Below are 21,651 nucleotides of genomic sequence, written 5' to 3' on the forward strand. Positions count from 1 at the left end.
ATCGTCACCACAATCAGTTTTAGAACATTTTCTTCATCCTTGTACTCATCATTAGCTTTCCATATCTCCCCAACCTCCCATGCCATACCCCCATGTTTCTTCTTCTTCGTTGCCAACTTTTGCATTCCAGTTGCCAATAATTATCAATGCACCTTGACTGCATGTTTGACTACATAGTTCAGAATGAAGACGTTGCTAGAATTCTTCAACTGCATCACTAGCTTTTGTGGCTGGTGCATAAATTTGAATGATGGTACTGGCTAGATTTGCTTGACTTTACTCCATCCACATCCCTATGGCCAACTCTACTTTGAAAAGGCAGCTCTTGTTCAGTTCACATATTGAGTGCCTTCTGGCCTAAAGGGCTTATCTTCCAGCACGGTCTCTGACCATGTTCTGTGTCTGTTCATGAGGCGTTCTGCCTCTGAGAGTGCTTGTATTCTGTCCATAAGGTCTCCTTGGGGAGCTCCTCTTCACAGTCGGTTGTTGTTCTGGATGCTCTGCTGAAGAAGACCTCGAGAGATTGATAATTCAAAAATGGTGTCAACACTGCCCCATCCAGGAGCTGCTGGAGATTCTTGATCGATTCAGAAGAGAATGTGGAATGGGGGCCACAGCTGCTGGTGTCAAATAGATCTCAGCCGAAAGCCAGGAGCATAAGAAAAATTTACCTGTTTCTATTGCCTAAGCAAAGCATTTGATTATGTGTATCATAACAAATTATGTACAACAGTACCAAAAAAATAGGAATTCCAGAACACTTAATTGTGCTCACATGGAATCTGCACAGAGACCGAGAAGCAGTGATTCAAACAAAACAAGAGATACTGTGTGTTTTAAAACAAGAAGGTGTGTGTCAGGGTTACAGCCTCTTGCCACATGCATTCAATCTGCATTGAGTAAATAATATGAGAAACTGGAGTATATGAAGAAAAATATGACACCAGGATTATAAAAAGACTTGTTTAGCAACCTGCAATATGCAGATGAGGCAACCTTGCTTGCTGAAAGTGAAGAGGGCTTGGAGCACTTGCTGATGACGATCAAAGGCTACAGGCTTCAGTATGGATTCTACTTCAATCGAAAAACAAAAATCATCACAACTGGACTAAGAAGCAACATTATGACAAATGGAGAAAAGACTGAAATTGTCAAGTATTTCATTTCACTTGGATCTCATGAAGCAGCAATCAAACCAAAAGACAAATTGCAATGGGCAAATCTACTGACAACTCATTATCATGAAGATGTGAACTGTCTCCAGATTGGTTTTCAAATGTCAAAGTATTAAAAAGCAAAGATGTCACTTGGATGACTAAGATGTGCCTGGCCCAACTCATACAATTTTTCAACCCCCTCATAGCCATCCGTTGGGCTGCAAACTGCAAGGTCAGCAATTTGACAGCACTGGCTGCTCCAAGGGGGAACGACGTTTCCACTTCCATAAACAGTGAGAGCCTCTCTGAACTCATAGGGGCTGTGTCCCCGTCCTACAGGACCACTAGGCGTGGGTATCAACTTGATGGCAGTGAGCTGGTTTTTTTTAGGGGGGATGTTGAATATCCATGCACAAGCTGAATCAGAGATAACCATCTTGAATTATGATGCTGGCAAGAACATTTAAATATATTATGAACTGCCAGAATAATGAACACATCTTTCTTGAAAGAACAACAGCCAGAACACTCCTTAAAATTGAGGAGGTCAAGATTTAGTCTCACACTTTTTTTTAAATTTTATTGGGGGCTCGTACAATTCTTATCACAATCTATACGTACATCCATTGTGTCAAGCACATATGTACATTTGTTGCCATCGTCATTCTCAAAACCTTTGCCTTCTACTTGAGCCCTTAATATAGGCTGCTCATTTCCCCCCTCCCTCCCCGATCAACCCTACATAATTCATAAATTATTTATTATTTTGTCATATGTCACACTGTCCGATGTCTCCCCCTGCCCTCTTCTCTGCTGTCCATCCCTCTTTTAAAAAACAATTTTATTGGCATATAATTCACATCAATCACACATCAAGAAGAGTCGTATAATCCTCACCACAATCAGTTTTCAAACATTTATTCATTCTTGTACTCATCATTATTAGCTCCTCATTCCCTGTCCACCCCCACCCCACCCCCACCTCCCCTGTCAGCTCTGGAGGAAAGTCCTTTTCTCCTCTGAACATCTGTGAGCCCAGCAGGACTGGAAGATCCCATATGTCTAGACATCAGTCCTTCTCCATTGTCATCATACAGTACTGCTTACCCCCCCACCCCGCCCCAAGGAACCATTAATTCACTTACTCTCTCTCTCTAGATTTACCTATCCTGGATTTTGTATACAGGAAAACTTTTTAAAATTACATTAAAAAAAATAACAACTAACAACAATAACAAAGTAAAACAGATAAAATCCTCGATCTAAAAGAAAGCAGAAAATATGAAAAACTAGAACAAATTTTAATGATTCCTAAGTGAGAGCAAATGAAAGTGCTAAATTTTAACCTAGCTGCGCCTGCAGCAATCCACTTTACAATGCACTCTGCCTGATAGCAAGGGTATTCACATCCCTGACCCGCCAGAGGGCATCCACGTCAAAGGCTCAATCCATGTGCATTTCCCCGTCACTTTTAGTTTTTTAAATTGAAACAGTTTCAAAATGGGTCAAAAGGGAGATCAAATTATAACACATTACCTCTTAACCTAACTATGTTTGCCATAATCAACTTTATAATACTCTTTGATAACAGGTCTATTCATATCCCTCCACTATGATCAAAGGGGATTCAGCAGAGGTGTAATCCATGTGCAGTCTCACATAGTTTGGACATGTTATCAGGAGGGACCAGTTCCTGCAGAAAGACTTCATGGTTGGTAAAGCAGTCAGCAAACAAGATAAAAGACTCAGTGCGCTATATGGACACAGTGGCTACAATAGGCTCAAATACAGCTACCGTTGTGAGGACGGATACGGCCAGGCAGTGCTTCATTCTCATACGGAGCACTGCTGTGAGCGGGAGCCAAGGCAATGGTCTCTAACAACTCGAAAGGGAGCCAGGAGAGGGAGAGACAGGAGAGAGCATTCCTATGCTAACAGGAGAAAAGGAGACAGGAGGGAGGGAGAAGGAAAGAGTATTCCTATGTCGAAAAATTCATTATCATGAAGATGGAAATCGTCTCCTATTTGTTATTTAAATGTAAGTCCAATCAAAATTCATATGAACATTCTTGGAGGAATTTTGCAAAATTGTTCCACGACATCTATAGATGACAAAGAACTAAGAACTGCCATAATATTTGTAATGGGTTTCATTGCGTTCCCCCAAAATATGTGTCAACTTGCCTAGCTTATGATTTTAACTGGCAGTTATCTGACAGAAGACAAAAAGGGAAGTGAGTAGCAAAAGAGGGACTTACTAACACCAAGAAAGAAGAGCTGGAGTGTGTCCTCTGGATCGAGGGTCCCTTCACTGTGAACCTCCTAGACACAGGGACCGATTGGTGCCATGACACATGGGATCTCCAAGTCATGCTTGGCTCAGATGTTAAAAGGAGAAAAGGCCCTTCCTTCCTTCCAGAGCTGACAGAGAAAGAAACCCTTCAGAGAATAGGCATGGATGGCACTCTTCGATGCAAATACCTTTTTCAGGTGCCAAATGCCTCTGCTGGCCTTGATGCTATTCTGTTCTAAACATGTGGGCTGACAGATGAGAACATAGAGCTCTAATAACACAGGCTTGTGACAGACACTGATGGAGCTCACCAGTCTCGAGTTTTCGCCTCTTCACAGACAGTCAGCCTCCCCTGGGATTTTGATAGTGTGGGGGGGTTTGAGGTGTGCCAACCTGGCTGAGCCAGGATTCTCGGTGGTTTGGCAGTTGCGATCTCCCCATAATGAGATCGGACATAAGGTAACAACCTCCGTGAAGACACCTGCTCCGAGCCCTCCATCAGCTGAAAGGGAATTTCCCCAGGGGGGCACCTTGCATCCAATCCATGTAGAATTCTGGCAAAGGTATAGGGACTTTTGCTAGATTTGGATCCCGTAACTGACTCATCATCACCTGACCTCCAGGTTCTTTGGACTTGAGCCAGTGCCCTGTCACATTGTCTACTGATCTTGGGATTCATCAGTCAGTGGGCCAGCAGCCTGAGGTCTGGCCTGAGGATTGTAGGTGCATCAACGCTTGCATTATGTGAACCAGGAGAAGTACCAGTGTTAGCCATTTCCTTGAGATGAATCTCAATCAATCAATTTCTCTTTCTCTCTCTCGTCACTGGTTTGCTTCACTAAGGTTGCTGTGGCGCATAACCATCCGGACACGTACCAACATCTAACTACACTTTCAGACACTGGAAGTTTTGAAATGAACAACTATGTAAATGTGATAGACTTTGATGGAGCAATCATTAAAATTACCTGCTACAAAGCGGAGGTTTAACAAAGCAAAGTTGTTAATGGAGAAAAAAATGTATTTTTCATTTGTATTTGAGTTCAAACTCTTCAATGTAATATATTTTGGCATATATTAAGAAATGTCAGAGCAAAGAGGTTACAATGAAACTATTAAGAGTTAGAATTCAAGGGGATTCTATTAGCGTATTTGGTATGGAAGAGTGGGTATGTGCCATTTATGTGAATGATATTTGGGGAGGGTTCTCAAGTGGCTACCTTAACCTCTGTATCCCTTCTTTAAGGCTTACAAAGATTGTTTTGAATGGATGTTCCTTTCTAGAGACTTTATATCATCCTGGGTTTTTTTCCCTTTCCCTTTGATAAATATTGTTCTTTCTCCTATATAAACATTTTTCCAACTCTTTTCTTGCCATAAAACTGATTTTTAAAAATAGACACCTAAATATGGTAAGCAATAATCAGGAACCATCCATGTGCCCATGACAGCGATGGTTTATGGACCAATGGCAAGTCTATGTCTCAAAGTAAGATAAAAAGAACATGAGTAATAGAAACATATAAATAGCACACCAATATATAAACAAATACAAATAATATAAAGAGAAACTATAAGTAGTATATGAATATTACATTTTTACCCTTTTTGTTTTACCTTCTGCGGGGTGGTTCCTGGAGTTTGTCGAGTCGCACAACAGAGGGCTGGTTGACTTTACTTGGCTTCCCAACGGTCACATTCAGGTCTGGGGATAGGAAAGCTGGGTATTCGAGTGGCTGTGGCATAATAACATTTCTGCAAAACAGTAAGATTGAAGATTGAAGCACACAAACGTACACTTCTAAAATCAGTGGTGAATTCTTCTCCTGTTTACACTGTCCACTCAGCTACCCATCCTGGACTATCAAAGGACAGAGCTGGACGGGAGCCCAAGAGCAGAAATCTCGAGAGACCTGTTTTCTTGATTATTCTTCATGCTAAGTCCAAAGATGGGGGGAAAGAGCGGACCAAGGTTGTTCTAATGAAAAGAACTTTCTCCTAACCTCTCCACCCAGGTTTCTATCTCCTGTGTATCTCATTTTTTGAGTTATTAATTCTTTGGTAAGGAGCCCGGTGGAGCGTGGGCTAATCATTGGGCTGTTTACCAGAAGAATAGCATTTCCAAACCAACAGCTGCTTCGTGGCGAAAGATGACGCTCTACAGTCATAAAGAGTTGGAAACCCACAGGGGCAATACTACTCTTTCTTTTTCTTTCTTTTTTTTTTTAGGGTTGTGATGAGTTAGAGTTGACTCAATGGCAGTGAGTTTGTTTTTGTTTTGAATTCTTTGGAATGTTTCCTGTGTCAGGTATTTTGTCTATAAGTCTATCTATCTCATGTGAGATAATAATTATAATATCCTGGGGGTGGGGGGATAACCAACCCAGGGACAAGGGAACAACAAGTGAACTAAAATCGATGGAGAAAAGGGTGTAGGATGCCTAGTGGGGTTTAATCAAGCGCAATGTAACAGCAAGGAATTACTATACCTGAATGAAGGTTGAACATGATGGTGGGACAAGAGGAAAGTAAAAGGAAATAGAGGAAAGAACCAGAAGGCAAAGGGTATTTATAGAGGTCTAAATACAGGCATGTACATATGTAAATATATTTATATATAACAAGAGGGAAATATATCTAAGTACTTATATCTATATGTTAAGAATGAAGGTAGCAGATGGGCATTGGGCCTCTCGACTCAAGTACTCCCTCAACACAAGAACACTTTGTTCTAATAATCCAGCATTCTGTAATGCTCACCTCCCCAACATGATCACTGAAGACAAAATGGGTGCATAAGAAAATGTGCTGAAGAAAGCTGATGGTGCCTGGCTATCAAAAGATTTAGCATCTGGGGTCTTAAAGGCTTGAAGATAAACAAGCGGCCATCTATCTGAGAAGCAGCCAAGCCCACATGGAGGAAGGACACCAGCCTGTATGATCATGAGGTGTCCATGGGATAAGGCATCAGGCATCTAAGATCCAGAACAAAATCATACCAATGTGAAGCAGGGGTGGGGATGAGGAATGGAGACCCAAAGCCCATCTGTAGACAATTGGATATCCCCTCACAGAAGGGTCACAAGGAAGAGATGAGCCACTCAGGGTGCAGTGCAGCACCGACAAACCACACAACTTTCCACTAGTTCTTTAATGCTTCCTCCCCACTATAATCATGACCTCAATTCTACCTTACAAATCAGATTAAAGCAGGACATGCACACTGCTACAGATAAGAGCCTGCAACACAGGGAATCCAGGATAGATAAGCCCCTGGGGGCCAACAATGAGAATAGCGATACCAGGAGGATAAGGGGAAGGTGGTGGGATAAAGGGAGAATCGATCACAAGGATCAACATACAACCCCGTTCCCAGGGGGACGAGCAACAGAAAAGTGGGTGAAGGGTGGCAGAGAACGATGTAAGATATGAAAATAAAAATCTATAGCTTATCAAGGGTTCATGAGGGAGGGAGTGGAAGGGAGGGGAAAAATGAGGAGCTGATACCAAGGGCTCAAGTAGAAAGAAAATGCTTTGAAAATAATGATGGCAACATATATACAAATGTGCTTGACAAATGGTTGAATGTATGGATTGTATAAAGAGATGTAAGAGCCCCCAATAAAAGGATTTAATTAAAAAAGATAATATCCTATTTTACATATGAGAAAATTAGGGTTCAAAGCCTTATAGGTTTTAAGTAACAAAGTCAGCATTTGAACACAAATCTCTCTGATTCCAAAGCCCATATTCAAATACAACTCATTGTTTGCCCATTCTCTAAATATGCTCTTTCTTTAGTATTCCCTGGTTCAACACACTGTAGCAAACAGCAAATTGTACCACCAAATATTTTTATATGCCCAGGGGGCCATAATCTGAACATCTTTTTCCTCCTCTCTTTCCCCTTTCTCTCATTTTAATTCCAACGAGTCGTTTCTTAATTGCAGGAGAAATAGACATTATAAATATTCCACAAATTGACTCCTTTGTATTCCCATTAACCCCACTGTTTTAATTCAAATCCTCATTTTCTCTCATTGAGATTAATGCAACAGCTTCCTCCGATCCTTGGCCTCTAATATTCAGCCCTTGTGCTCACAGCAGATCCCATTGATTGAAACCACATCAGAGGCAAGCTGAGCATAGCATCTCCCCACTTAGACTTCTTCAAACGACTCTAGATCCAATGCAGTGTCTCCACACTCCCTACTGAAGAATCTGTGGGTAGAGGACGGTGACAGAGCTGGAGGGGTAAGCTTAACCGAACACCCGATTTCATGGACACATGATGCTCCTTTCACGCTTTGTGTGTCTTTTATTGCATTCAATAATCGGTGGACATTACTTTTAATGTAACAGTTTCCTTCCAGAAAACTTTGAGTGCAAGCAACACTCCGTGACCTTGTGTTGGCCTCGTGCGCTCCTGAGCACCCAGAGGGGTACGGGGCGCTCACACTTGAAAGGCACCCACTTGGAGTGGGGCTGGTAGCAAGGACAAAATGTTTATTCCTTTTAGAAACAGCTCATCACTTGTTAAGGGGAAGCTGGTGGCTCTGTGAGTTAGCGATTGGGCTGTGCTGAAGGAAAAAAATTAGGCTCTCTGCTCCCGTCGAGATTCATGGTCTCAAAAACCCTACCTAAGGTCACTATGCCTTGGAATAGACTTGAGGCCAGTGGGGGTGGTAAGTAGTGACTCCTGAACAGTTTACTATTTACCAGCATTTTAAAGTGCTGTTTGTGTAGCTTATTTAATCATCACAACAATCCAAAGAGGTACTTCTTGTTTTGATCTTATTCAACAGATCAAACAAGATAGTTTGGCTCTGCAGCCTGTACTCTGAACCACCTCTTGCCTCCATCCACACCTCCAGCTCAACCTTCCTTGCTCATAGGCGCTGGACCAGTCGCAATGTAACAGTCTCTCTCTTGTGACTCTATGGACCGATCTATGTCCTCTAATGGGAATGTGTCTCCTCACTCCTCCAGGATCAACCTAAGGAACTTCTACTCATTACGAAGTCTCCCCTTAAACACGATGTCTTTCCTGAAGCCTTCTTTGAGCGTCCTGTCCTCCCCGTTTTCCCTGAGAAGCATTAAAAGCACTTGGCTATGCTCCATAATTCATCGGAACCAAGTATCATTTACCTTGGTATTTGCAATGCCTTTGGGCAGGGAGGACATAGCAGGCATTCAATACTTCAATGCTTATGGGATCAACAGATGGATGAGAAAATAATAGTTCCTATATTTCCTTAAAGTCAGCCTCTATCTAAAGATTGTCATCTCACTATTTTGACAAGTTGCTGATATCAAATGGACAAAGTTTATTTTTCCTTTTACTGTGTTTGATGACAGTTGGGCATTAAACAAGGAAGGTCAGAGAGAGTCCATGCATTTGCATTACGGCGCTGTTGAAAGTACTGTGGAGTGCCAACGGAGCAAACAAATCTGCCTCAGCTACAGCCAGAACACGCCTCCTGAGAGGCCCTGACGGCCAGCGTCATCTCCCGTGCGTGGGCACTTTGCTTGGGAGAGACCAGTCCCCGGAGAGAATATGATGCTTGATAAAGCAGAGGGGCAGCGGAAAAGAGGAAGGCCTTCCAGGAGATGGGTTGACACCATGGCGGCAACAATAGGTTCGACCATAAGAACAATTGTGAGGACGGTGCAGGAGCGGGCAGTGTTGCGTTCTGTTGTGCAGAGGGGTCGCTATGAGTCGGAGCCAACTCCGCAGCACCTAGCGACCGCAGCAGCAGTTTGGTGAAGGCACAGAACAATGACTCAGAATATAGTCATCATCATCCTCTATTTAATTCTCTCAAGTACATGAAAATGTCCCCCGTTTCTTATTCTTTGATAAGATTATAAATTACATTTCTTTCTCGGGGGCTCATTTTTATTTAATCAACTTTTACTGTTGAAATATCAAGATTTGTTGGCACCCTCTATTTTAGTTATTTTTACTTGCTAGTGATATTTTTGAAAACAGATTTTTTTTTCTGAAGATGTGAACGTAACCAAAAGGTTGGAGGTTCAAGCCTACTCAGAGGCAGAGGTAGCTCAGAAGAAAAGTCTGGTGATCTACTTCAGAAAAACCAGCCACGGGACAATCTGTGGAGTACAGTTCTCCTCTAACCCACATGGTCACCGTGGGTCAGCGTTAGCTCAACAGCAACTGGGTTTCCTGGGGGGGGGGGGGGGGGGGGGGTGTTGACGTTCAGCACAACTCACTGCTCTCTCTACCTGGGAGCTGGTCCATCCTGGCCAGCTCCTGGGGCAAGCTTAAAACAAATGAATCACTCCATCAGGCATGGTCCATTTCAATATTCACATGCTCTAATCTGATTGATAAGATTTCAAACACTTACGACACTGGGTCTGTCCTTTCTGGAGGCGGTATAACAGACATAAACATGGATGGCTCAATAATCTTCTGAAGAGGTTTTAGCTGAAGGAAAAGACAAATATTTTAGTACAAAGTACAGTTTACCCTAACGTTACTCACCACCAAGACGGTGGCATAGGCCTAAAATGAGACAGATAATGAGAAAAGAGTGAAATTAGAAAGAACTGTACAAATGTTGTCTCTTCTCCTGTGAAACAAAGAACAATGATGGACATCAAATACTCAAAAGAGCAACTAGTCCAGGGAACCAGAAGCCTAGAGGAAGCACGGCCTCTTCTAACCCAAGACCAGACAAGTTCAATGACGTTCAGCCCCCACCACCAGTCCTTGTGGCCAGGCCACAATAGAAGGTCTCAGAGAGAATGGGAGGAACATGTAGAACAAAACTCACATTTCTTTAAAAACAGACGGGCAGATTTACTGGGCCAGTGAGGACGAGAGGAGCGGCCTAAGACTAATGTCTTGGGTTACTCTTTAAATCTGGAATTCAAACCTCTTATGGCTCACAAAATAACGAACATCAACTGTGAGTATTGTGCACCTTGAAATCATCCTCTCAATGAACCAGACAGTAAATATTGACCCTGGACCAAAGGTGAGAAGGTAAGGGGGTTCAGAGAAGCTAGATTAATGGAAACAGAAGGGTTGAAATGGAAATGAGGTTGTTGGCACATTGTGGAAAATGCCACCCAATGTCACAAAACAATATGTATAGAAATTGTTTAAGTGGGACCTTAATTTCCCATGTAAACTTTCACCAAAAGCACAATATAATATTTTTAAAAGAAAAAAACAATATTTATGGATAGTTTAATATACTTGCCAAGTATTTTATACCTTTAATCTTATTTAATCCCCCAGTAATCCTATGAGGTAGATAGCTTTGCCCATTTTTATAGATGAAACTGATTATTAGTAATTTTTTTAAGGGAAACCAAATAGGTGTGAAGCTCTGCCTTCAAATCCATGCTCTTTTTACAGTATCATGCTGGGCAAGTATGGGGCTATATGTTACTGGTTTTAAGACCTTAAAAATTCATATACATTAACTTTTTAAAAGTTGAGCTCTTATTTATATATCCCCTTCTTTTCCTTACAATATGTATAGTCTTTGTTTTAGTAGATTCCACCTCCATACAACCAGAGCCCTGGCAATACAGTGGTGATGCTTTCAGCTGCGACCCATAAAGTCAGCAGTTCGAAACCACCAGTTGCTCCAAGGAAGACAGATGGGGCTTTGTACTCCCGTTAACAGTCACTGTCTCAGAAACCCACAGGGGCAGTTCTACCCTATCCTGTAGGGTCGCTGTGAGTTGGCATCGACTTCCTGCAGTGAGGGCTTTAACTACATAAAAAGGAGCCCTGGTGGTGCAAGGATGAAACAACTTGGCAGCTAACTGAATAGTCTATGGTTCAAACTCACGAGTGCCTCATGGGAAAGAAGACCTGGCAGTCTGCTCCCTTAATGTTTACAGCCTGTGAAACCCTATGGGGCAGGTCTACTCTCTCCTATAGAGTCACGATGAGTCAGAATCTGCAATAAGTCACACAATAATAGCAACCCAACACCTACAATACTTGGAATAAGCCAACAACTACAAGGCCATCGTGCTTGGTAAAGTAGAGGGGCAGCAAAAACAAGGAAGGCCCTCGGCAAGACAGGTGGACACAGTGGCTGCAGCGATGGGCTCAAACGTAAGAGCGATTGTGAGGAAGGTGCAGGACCAGGCGGTGTGCACAAAAGGTCTCTCTAAGTCGGCTCAATAGCACCTGACAAGGATAAACCCATGCTTGCCCTGTCTTATCTGAAAACATGTATATCATCCTAAGAATGGGTATTGTCATATAATCATAGTATATTCTGACACAAACCCATCCCTGAAGTTAGTGTTTAAGCTATGACACACACACACACACACATACACAAGAAGCAAACAATTAGGGGACCTCATAAATCCTAACTCATAAAAAGAGAGAAGAAACAAAACAATGGAAGGAGAAAGAAAAATTAAAGAATAGAGGGTAAAAATGAAAAGTTCGTGTCTGGTATCTTTATCTGTGTATTACTTCTGAATCCAATTGCATTAGAAATCATTATAATATGCTATAGGCAAAAATTTAAAATCACGTTACAGAGACTTCTTCATGGTGCAAAGTAAGAAGAGGGAAGATCCCAATCCAGCATCAAATTTAAAATCACCCGAAAGGATAAAAATAACAAAAACTTGACATGAAAAAGATTATATGCAAAATAAAGGTGACCAGATGCAGTTTTAGTTATAACTATACTGTAACAATACTGGAGCTAGATTTTTAAATCCTCAAAGCTGGAGTACTATCCAGGGATACCAAAGTTCTTTCAAACCTCTGGTGGCAGTGTATGCGGGCGCTACTTTCTACTTTCCTAGAGCAAGTCCTTTGAAAGATCATTCTTTGGGGCAATACTACCCCTTCTGGTTTACAGAGATACGCAAATACACGAACAAAGGTTAGTGCACAAAAATGTTTTACTGCAACCTGGATGTATGGTAATGAATTTAGGGGGACAGACCAAAGTGAGAAATATACATATATGTTTTGGGGGTCTATTACTTGCTATATGAATCAAGAAGGATTCAAATAATATCAGATATTGAAATTACCATGAAGGAAATGAAAAGATGTGGTCAGAGCATAAAACATTATTTGAATGATTCAATCTTGAATATTTGTAGATGTAAAAATCCACATCCAGTTCTAGAATCCTGAAATAATTTTGTCTTTAATTACATAAATCTGTTTATATATTCACATATACAAATAAGCTAATTATATATTAAAGACATTTAAAATAAAATACCATTACTTTAAAATATATATGCAAATAATGAGAACATTTCATTTTCAGTCGTCTGGAGAAAAATAGCATCTTAAATATTTAAAGAGTTTATCAAAATGGAAAGGGTACATACAGGCTCAAGGTAGATGATATGACTATAATAAAATTATTTCATAAAGAAACTATACTAACCTGATGTGAAAATCCAAAACCGAAGTTTCCATAGGAGAACTTAAATTCTACCTCCACCCTGCAGATAAGCTAAAAATTTGGAAAACTTAGTTTTAAGTTGAATCTGAATAATATTTTAATGGAGAGGTTACATTTTTATCTTAACTTATAAGTTAGAAAAGCCAAGCAAGAGTCTCCGGAAAGGACTCTATACAAAAATGTATTATATTTATGATAAGTTAAAAAATATCGAACCCCCAATAAAATGATTTTTAATGTGTCCGTTAAGAATACTTTATAATTAAAATACAGAAAATATCAACTGACAGCTAATATGATTACATTGAAATACAATCACATATGAGTAAGTCAAAAAGTATTGCTGGAAGGTCACAGTAACCTTTCTTAAATTATCAAAATGTGACGCTTTCATTTATTCCCTGGCCTGTCCTCCATTGGGCTCTACCTGCTTCTGAAGGCGGAGGAGGCTCAGCGGTTCCCCGTCGGGCTGCGAGCTGCCGAGCTGAGAGTTGGCTATTCAAACCCACCGGGCTCTCCCTCCTGGGAGAAAGAGGAGGCTGCCTGGGCCCACACGATTCTGCAATTCTAGTCTCTCCTACAGGGTTACCTGGAGTCTGGATTGCCCCAAGAACTCTGCCGTCTTCAATGGGTCTGGAAACTTCTTCCTAATAAGCCTCTGTGTTTGTCCTTAATTCTTTGAGAAAATCTATCAAGATCACTCTGTTGGTATCCCCAAAACCAGTTCCCGTCACCTTTCTGTCTTGAATTTGTGACCCCGCAGATCACAGAAGGCACCCTTTCGATTGGACCTTTTTTTATTAAGGCGCCCTAAACCAGAATAATATCAGGGTGTTATTCGGGAAGCCTGCCTGCCGCCATCCATCCATTGCACACACGTTTAAACGCGTGTTTAACGTGAACTTGTGCACCTAGTAGCAATAATGTTATCTTCGCGTGTGCATACGAGTTTGTGTACATATACACAGACATACACAGATTTAAATATGTTCTTGCATTCCTTCCATCTTCTTACATTTTAAAATAAAAACTGACTTTATACTCAGACAAGTGCATTTACCTCTCCCATCACCAGGTCCCTGATATGTGAAAAGAAGCGGGGTGTCGTTGGTAAATGACCTTACATGTTCCTCCGTGTTTCCTATTGGCTACAGCCCCACCGGCCCAGGCTCCTGCCCAGCTGGGTCCCTTTGTTCTCCCGGACAGGTGGCACCTAGGCACCTGGGGTACAAGCTAACCCCACAATCCACATGGAATTGGAGTGGGCTCTGAGAGCAACGGGGGTCAGAGGGGGGGGACCCCAAGGGGAAGGTGACCACCTTTCCCCAGTTGATGACCACTGTGAGCTGACACACACTCCTCTCCACGGTTACCTGCCCTGGAGGCAGGAGCGGGCCACATAAGAGGAGCATGATCCCCCAGCACTCACGGGTCGCCAGAGCTCTGAAAGCAGCAAGGCCCCTTCGGAAGGCCCTTCCCCTCCGTCTCCTGAAACGATGGCAAGGCTGCCTGTGTCCTCGCAACCCCCGAGGGCCAGCTCAGATGTGAGTACCCCGCACGGAGTAGGGCAGGGGACGTCAGGCCAAACAGGAGCGCAACCCCCAGCTCCAGGCCAGGGTGTGCATTTTCAGACTGCAACTGCGATTTCCGCTTCCGAGAGCGGCGGGAGGAGACGGCCCGCGAGAGGGGACGGCGCCCCCTGGCGCGCAGACCGATCAGTGCACACCAGCTGCTCCGAGCGGTGGCGCCCACTGGTGGAAGGGCGGACCACAACTGGTCCGCGGGCCTGGTTGGGAGAGCTGGGGGAGCGCTCAATCTTGACACCAGGGCGTTAGGTCGGAGAGGGACAAAAAACAGGCAGAAAAAGGCATTTTACTCCTTCACCCAATGATTTCTAATCTTTTTCACCATTCAGCAGTAAGGTACCAGCTTTTTTAAAAGGGCATTGTGTTTCAATGTTGTAAGTCAATATTATACTCTTTATGTAAAACGTTCATATTACCTTAATATGCTATCATAAAAAGAACAAAACTCTATCGGCTCCAAACATTAAAGTTATGTGAAGCAATAAGAAAATATTACATGTGCACAAAACTGTAAGTTTTAGGAAAGTTCTTACTATGGTTTTGCTGGAAATTTGAAATTCTTCAGTAAAGCATCCTTTCTAGAAAAAAGGAATAAATAACAATAATCTTAAATACAGAATCATTCCGGCAGACCCAAATCATTTCATAGGGATCAGGTAATGATTTCTTTCTTAAAATGCACTTTATCATAAACCTGATAGTTGAAACACAAACGTAATGAGTGTCCAGTAAAAGAAGAAAGCAAGAAAAGGACCGTCCAGGGGCACATGATAGGAAATCAATGTTTCTGTTTACATGTAGGTTCTAGACAAGAAGCCCCCCATTTTGGAACGACTTGCATGCCCACACTCAGTTTTAGGGGTTACTGAAAGCTCCACGATCGGCTGACTCCTGACACAGCTGTCTCTCCTCCAGCAGGGACGTTTAGGATCTTTTAAACTAGGTAAGGTTTTGGTGCTCGGTCATCTCTTGTCCTCGCCGCTGTCTTCCAAGTCTTTTCACCTAACCCAGCATCTCACAGGGTCCTCCCTTTCGATCAGTTTCCCCTACAACTCATGGACTTCTGATTCCATAGCTACCTTAGGGCTTTTTAAAATTTTTTAACAGCTTTGTTGAGATATAATTAATAAAGCATCCAATTCACCCATGTAAAGTGTATGCTTTGTGTGGTTTCAAATATACTCAGAGATGCGTGAAACCATCAATAAAGTCTATTTTAGAGCATTTTCATAGCCTTCAGAAGAAAGTCAGTGGCCCCATATTCCATCTCCCCAGCTCTAAGCAACTGCTAATCTACTTTCGCTCCAGATAGAGTTACCTACGCTGGGTGTTCAGATAGAGAATGAACTACGATGTGGTCATTTGTGACTGGCTCCTCCACTTAACACTGGTTTCAAGGTCCATTTCGGTTGTAGCATGGAGCAGGTGTTCACTCTTGGTGTGGTGGAGGAAAGTCCCCGGGGGAGCTGTACGTTGTGTTTACATACATTTGAGTTGTTTCCCATCTACAGTTACTGTATAGTAACTGTAGTTACTATGAATATGGCTGTTACAACCATTCACATACAAGGTCGTTGTGGACATATGTTTTCATTTCTCTTGGGTATACACACGTAGGAGTGCAGTTGCTTGATTATATGGTAACTCTGTGAGCGCTACTGGTGATTCAATGTTGGAATTCTATCCTCTCACCTGGGCTGGTTCCCCTCGACCAATGCACACCTTATCATAGGGATGGCCTCGGAACAGGCAACCTGTTCTTTCCTCCTGCATGAGGTGACCATGAGTGGGGCTGACTGGGCAGCAGTTAACAACAATGACAAGTCCAGGTTTTCTCATTTGAGGAACTACTCAAAGATGGTTTTCCAAAGCAGCGACACCATTTTAAACTCTTGCCAACCATGTAGAAAGGGTTCTGATTTCTTCATCTTTTCACCAACATTTAACTGCATTGTTGCCCTCTTCGCTAGGTGGTGTAGGGGTGGGCTGCTATTGGCAGTCAGCAGTTTGAAACCACCTTGAGTTCCTTGGGAGAGAAACAACGCTTCCTGCTTCTGTAAAAAGTAATAGTGACCCTGTCCTGTTGGGTGACTGTGAATCAGAATTGAGCTTTCCTCCTGGCTAGAAAGTACTACCTCACTGTGGTGTTGATTTGCATGTCCTTCATGATTGATGATGTTCAGCATCTCCTCACGGTCTTGTTGGCCCGTCATTTATATCTATTCTTTGGAAAAATGTCTATTAAAGTTGTTTGCCCACTTTTAATGGGGTTACTTGTTGAGTTATTATATATTTTGGATGCAGATCTCTTATAAATCTTATGTTAAAATTTTAAAATGCTTTCTCATTCTGTGGGTTGTCTTTTCACTTTCTTGATGATGTCCTTTGAAGCACAAAGGTTTGATTTTTGAAATTTTTCAATTTATCTATTTTTTTCCCCTTTCATTGCTCATGCTTTTCCTTTTATTTACAACTAATTTCTTTCAACAACGGTTTGATTTTTAGTGTATAAACTACAGTTTTTCTGGTGGCTTTATTCTTGAGTATTTCATTCTTTTTGATGTGCTTGTGAATGGAGTTGTGATCTTTAATTTCATGTTCAGATATTTCCTTGCAATTGGACCAGTGCTGACAGTGGTGATACCAGGAGGGTGGAGGGAGGGTGGGCTGGAAAGGGGGAATTGATCACAAGGATCTGCATATCACCACTCTCACCACTGGTCCTAAAGGGATCATCTGTCCTGGTTCCCTGTGTTTCTAGTTCCTATCTGTACCAGTGTACATCCTCTGATCTAGCCGGATTTGTAAGGTAGAATTGGGATCATGATAGTGGTGGGGAGGAAGCATTTAGGAACTACAGGAAAGTTGTATGTTTCATCGTTGCTACACTGCACCCTGACTGGCTCGTCTCCTCCCTGTGACCCTTCTGTAAGGGGATGGCCAGTTGCCTACAGATGGGCTTTGGGTCTCCACTCCGCACTCCCCTTCATTCACAATGCTATGATTGCAATGGACTTTTTACATTGATCTTTTATTCTGAAACCTTGCGGAACTTACTTATTCGTTCTAATAGGTTTTAACAGGTCCTTAGGAGTTTCCGTAGCGTTTCTGCGTTGGGCTGTGATCCACATGGTTGGCAGTTCCAAACCACCAGCAGATCCTCGGGAGAAAGTCTGGGCTTTCTACTCCCAGCATACGGGTAACAGTCTTGGAAACCCACAGTGGTCGCTATGAGTCAGCACTGGCTTGATGGCAGTGAGTCTGGTTTGGTTTTTTATTCGTGCCTCATTTCCCCGGCAAGAACCTCCAGAAACATGTGTCTAGAAGTGGTAAGAATGGACATCTGTGTCTTTCATGACTTCAGGAGTAAAACATCCATTCTTTCTATGATGTTAGCCATGAGTTGTTCACATGCCCTTTGTGAGGTTGAAGAAGTTTCCTTGTAATTCTAATTTACAGAGTGTTTTTATCATAGGAGTTGGATTTTTTTTAAATGCTTTTCTTGCAGCTACTGGGATGATCGTGTGATTTCGCCCCCTGTTGTTATTAAAGTAGTTGATCTATTAAAGTAGATGATTATCAAATTTTTAATTTACATCCTTGAGTGAAATGCTGTTGGTAATAGTGTATAGGTTGCTGATATTTTATGGAATTTTTTTCATTCCAATCCCAAAACAATATGAGTCTGAATTTTTATTTCTTGTGACCCTGATGCTTTAAAAGTATGTAAACTGTAATGTCAGTGTAGATTCACTTTGATTAAATTCAGGTCAAACATTTTCGATGAGAATAAGTTATAGTTGATGTGTACTTTGTATTGTGTCACACAGTAAATGATGGTAAGCTGTCCACAAGTAGCTAGGCTAAGTTTAAGTACTTGGTGAAGCAGTGACTACAGACACTTGGCTAAAGTAGTTACCACAGAGCTATCTATGGTACGGTACATTGTCCCCTTCACAACCATCCATCGTTGGCTGCTATTCTGTCACCACACACAACTATCTTGTTCCAATAAACTACTACCTAGTGGTTTTAGTACTATGGCTAATCATTTATTATAAAGAGTTGAAATAGTTAATTTGTACTTCTATCATTCTACAGTCTTTTGTTTGTTTTTAAAAACCGTTTCATGGTCCTTTTTTTATTCTTTGTTGAGGATCACCCAGTACTTGTCAATCTTTCTTTATTCAGAATGTTAGTCATCGTTTTGATGCACACCTTATCCTGATATCGGCTTGTGCTGTAACACACCCCTGCAACTGGGCTCCTATGTCTTTTTGACATCCTCCCATGAGTCCTTGAGGGCTTCCTGGCTTTGTGCCTGAACAAGAATTCCTGAAAATGCTTCATATCGCTTGTGTGTCCACTAATCAAACAGTGCTCTTCCTCTAAGCTCAGGGCACCGTCCCAATTGGAAAGCGAGGGGATGGAAAGGAGGAAAAGCAAAGGGTGGTAGCAAACTCTGTGTGTAAACCCTGCCTGAATCTTTTACTTCCCCCAGATGCCTCACACACAAGCCAATGACAAGCAACCTCGCTAACGATGAAACAACTGAGCTTAAATCTGAACTGCCACCCGAAAAGCAGAACTTGTAGTTAGGGACAGAGCTGAAAATATTTCAGGAAACATTCATAATAAAAGATGCTTTCTTCTAAGTTGTATCAATACTCTTCTGGAAAGTAAGATTTTAAAACTAATATTAGGGTGTTACAAATGCATTCTGTAATCGAGGGAGGTTTGTTAAGCACAGGATTTTGAAGGCAGGTAATTAATAAAAGAAATCCATCAGTTATAGATAAATTGCAACAACAAATAACAACTTGCAATGTGATATCGAGGTGAGAACATGGTTTGCTACATACCTGAATTATTTCATACAGATGTACCCGAACACTCCCTAACAAAACAGGAAACGCGTCTGTGTTTTCACATTCCAGTAGTTCCAGGAAAATATTATTTCGCACATCATCTTGACGTCTGGGAACCTCAACATTAAAATGCATAGAATTAAAAGCATTAAATTTGTAGTCTGAATTTCAGATATAATGTCTGAGTAAATACATATATCTATTATACTGTGCGCACACCTAGTGAGTAGTTTTTGCCACTAGCCTTGTAACTTTTCAATTTCATGGTCACATAGATGCTAATGTCAACACCAATCAGGATCTTGTTTGTCTGATGTCAGTCTTGTTGAAATACCATTGTTGACATTTGCTCTTTTTTTTAACTCAATAGAAAAGTTCATTCTCATCTCTTTACTGAAACTATTATCAAAGGCCAGACATATTCTTTTTGGTCTGTTTTTTTGTTTTTAGCCTTTCAAAAGAATATATACCATCACTTCATTCAAAATTCTCTCAACCTGTGTGTCAAATGCTCTTTACTTTCAGTAACAATATTGCTCCCTCTGGAATTTTCAGGTGGTCAATAAGTGTCCCTCCCATCCTGATGCCACTTTATTCTGAGCTACAACCCTGACAACACCTGTCTCTCGCTGTAAACTGTGCAGTGTTCTATCGGAATGCCTGCCTCGTCATCAATGTTCAGGATCGGGCAAAGGAAGTGCTCTGGGACTTCCTTCTGTGTGTTGTTTATCAGTGTTTGTCACGATCCAGAGTCATGTGCCTTTGCATTGTCAATAACACACTTCGCATAGTCAACAAAACACATGTAAACATTTTTAAAAAACCCTCTCTCAACCTTAAGTTCAGTAGCACAATATTATTATTATGTGATCTTTAAAAAGCCATATACTTTTCTTCACCACCACCCCCCCAAGATTCTAGGTGCTTTTTATTGTATCTTTCCCTATAATTGTTTGTTATGTTTCTCTTCCCCTGAGAAATGAAGAGAGAGAGAGAAATTCACTGTCAACTTGTGTGTCTACCGAGAGGTGAAGAAAACAGGCTCAGGTTTTAGCAGTTTGCCTTACAGATTATTAAAACCAATCTGGCTTCTGGAAAGTACACATGCTGAATACAGTATTGTAAACAGTTTCTCAAAAGCATAAACGAGCTCATGGACAGGTAAAGGGAAGTCAGGTGAAACTCCCAGGAGCAGCAAGTGCAGAGAGGGAAACCAGAGTCTGAATTCACTTGCATCTGCAGGCATTTCCCAGCCAGGTGACCTAGAACTGCAACTCTGAAGGCTTTAGAACACAGAGAAAAGAACAGGTGGACACAACCCGGACTTCCGGGAAGATGGCGCCGATGTGGAGTCCCCTGCCTTGATCTCCCCTTGTGTGGCACAGAGAGCAACAGGAGCCAGCTTGAAGGAGACCTCACAGTGTGTGGAGTCACCCCCTCAAGAGGGGGGGAATGGGAGATGATCATGCACTTGACGCGCTACAACATCGAGACAAGGCTGGGGCAAATCAAGCCCTCCGACCACCCCACCCCAACCCCCAATAGGAATGGAAGGAGGTCCTTGCTGGACACCAAGCTAAGAACTGGGGAGAGGAGCACCTGCATTTTGGAGGAGAGGCTGACCGTTCTGTTGGCGAGTAAGGTGGGTGATTGGGGAGAGGTGACCTCCCATCAGGAAGGGGTGCTTCACTATGACAGTAGGGAAGCTAGGGGGTGAATGGACCAGATTTTAGGTTCCTGGGCAGACTCTATGAATCCGTTTGTACCCAACTCTCGGTGAACCATGCCATGGACTAAACAGCATAATGACTTTGGATGCTGACCGTGCAGAGTGGCATAACCCAGGGGCAACACCAGAAGGGCTTGGCACAGAGGTCCAGCTGAATGAAGTGAGCCCTGCCTCAAGGTTGCCTGCACCCTTGAACTGAGAACTGGGGTGATCACGAAGAGTGGCCGCCCTGGGACTGTGGAGGTGGCCGATAATGGACCCTGGGGGAACCCCTGGCTCGGGGTTGGCCAATGTGTGGGGGGAAGACCCAGGATCACCCTGTGTTTGGTGTCTCAAGCACCACCCCCCCACCTTAGAGCAACATGACAGGGTTTGCTCTGTTGAGTAGGGATCTGCACTTGGAGGAAGTGATCTAGTAAGTTTCCCCCTGACACCAAGCGATTGAATTAGATGATAATGTGGATGATGTACCAATAAAACTGCACATTAAAAAAATAAAGCCTGTCCCCAACCCTTCTCCCATAAAGCAAAGAATATAGCCTCAGTGACGAGATATACCTTTCTCCCAACTCATCCACAGA

At 42.3% G+C, this 21,651-nt stretch overlaps 1 protein-coding gene across 1 annotated transcript in view; it reads right to left on the reverse strand.

The window, feature by feature from the left end:
* Window positions 1–21,651, reverse strand: part of C2CD6 (C2 calcium dependent domain containing 6) — a 118,025-nt gene that overhangs the window by 72,116 nt on the left and 24,258 nt on the right. Inside the window, 5 exon segments of the mRNA XM_045296649.1 lie at window positions 5,068–5,205; window positions 9,822–9,901; window positions 12,870–12,938; window positions 15,007–15,051; window positions 19,336–19,458. Coding sequence (XP_045152584.1) covers window positions 5,068–5,205; window positions 9,822–9,901; window positions 12,870–12,938; window positions 15,007–15,051; window positions 19,336–19,458 — 455 coding nt within the window.

The sequence above is a fragment of the Echinops telfairi genome, unplaced genomic scaffold (assembly GCF_000313985.2).
Source record: "Echinops telfairi isolate 266 unplaced genomic scaffold, ASM31398v2 ScPeMD7_3;HRSCAF=10, whole genome shotgun sequence".
In the NCBI taxonomy this organism is placed as follows: domain Eukaryota; kingdom Metazoa; phylum Chordata; class Mammalia; order Afrosoricida; family Tenrecidae; genus Echinops; species Echinops telfairi.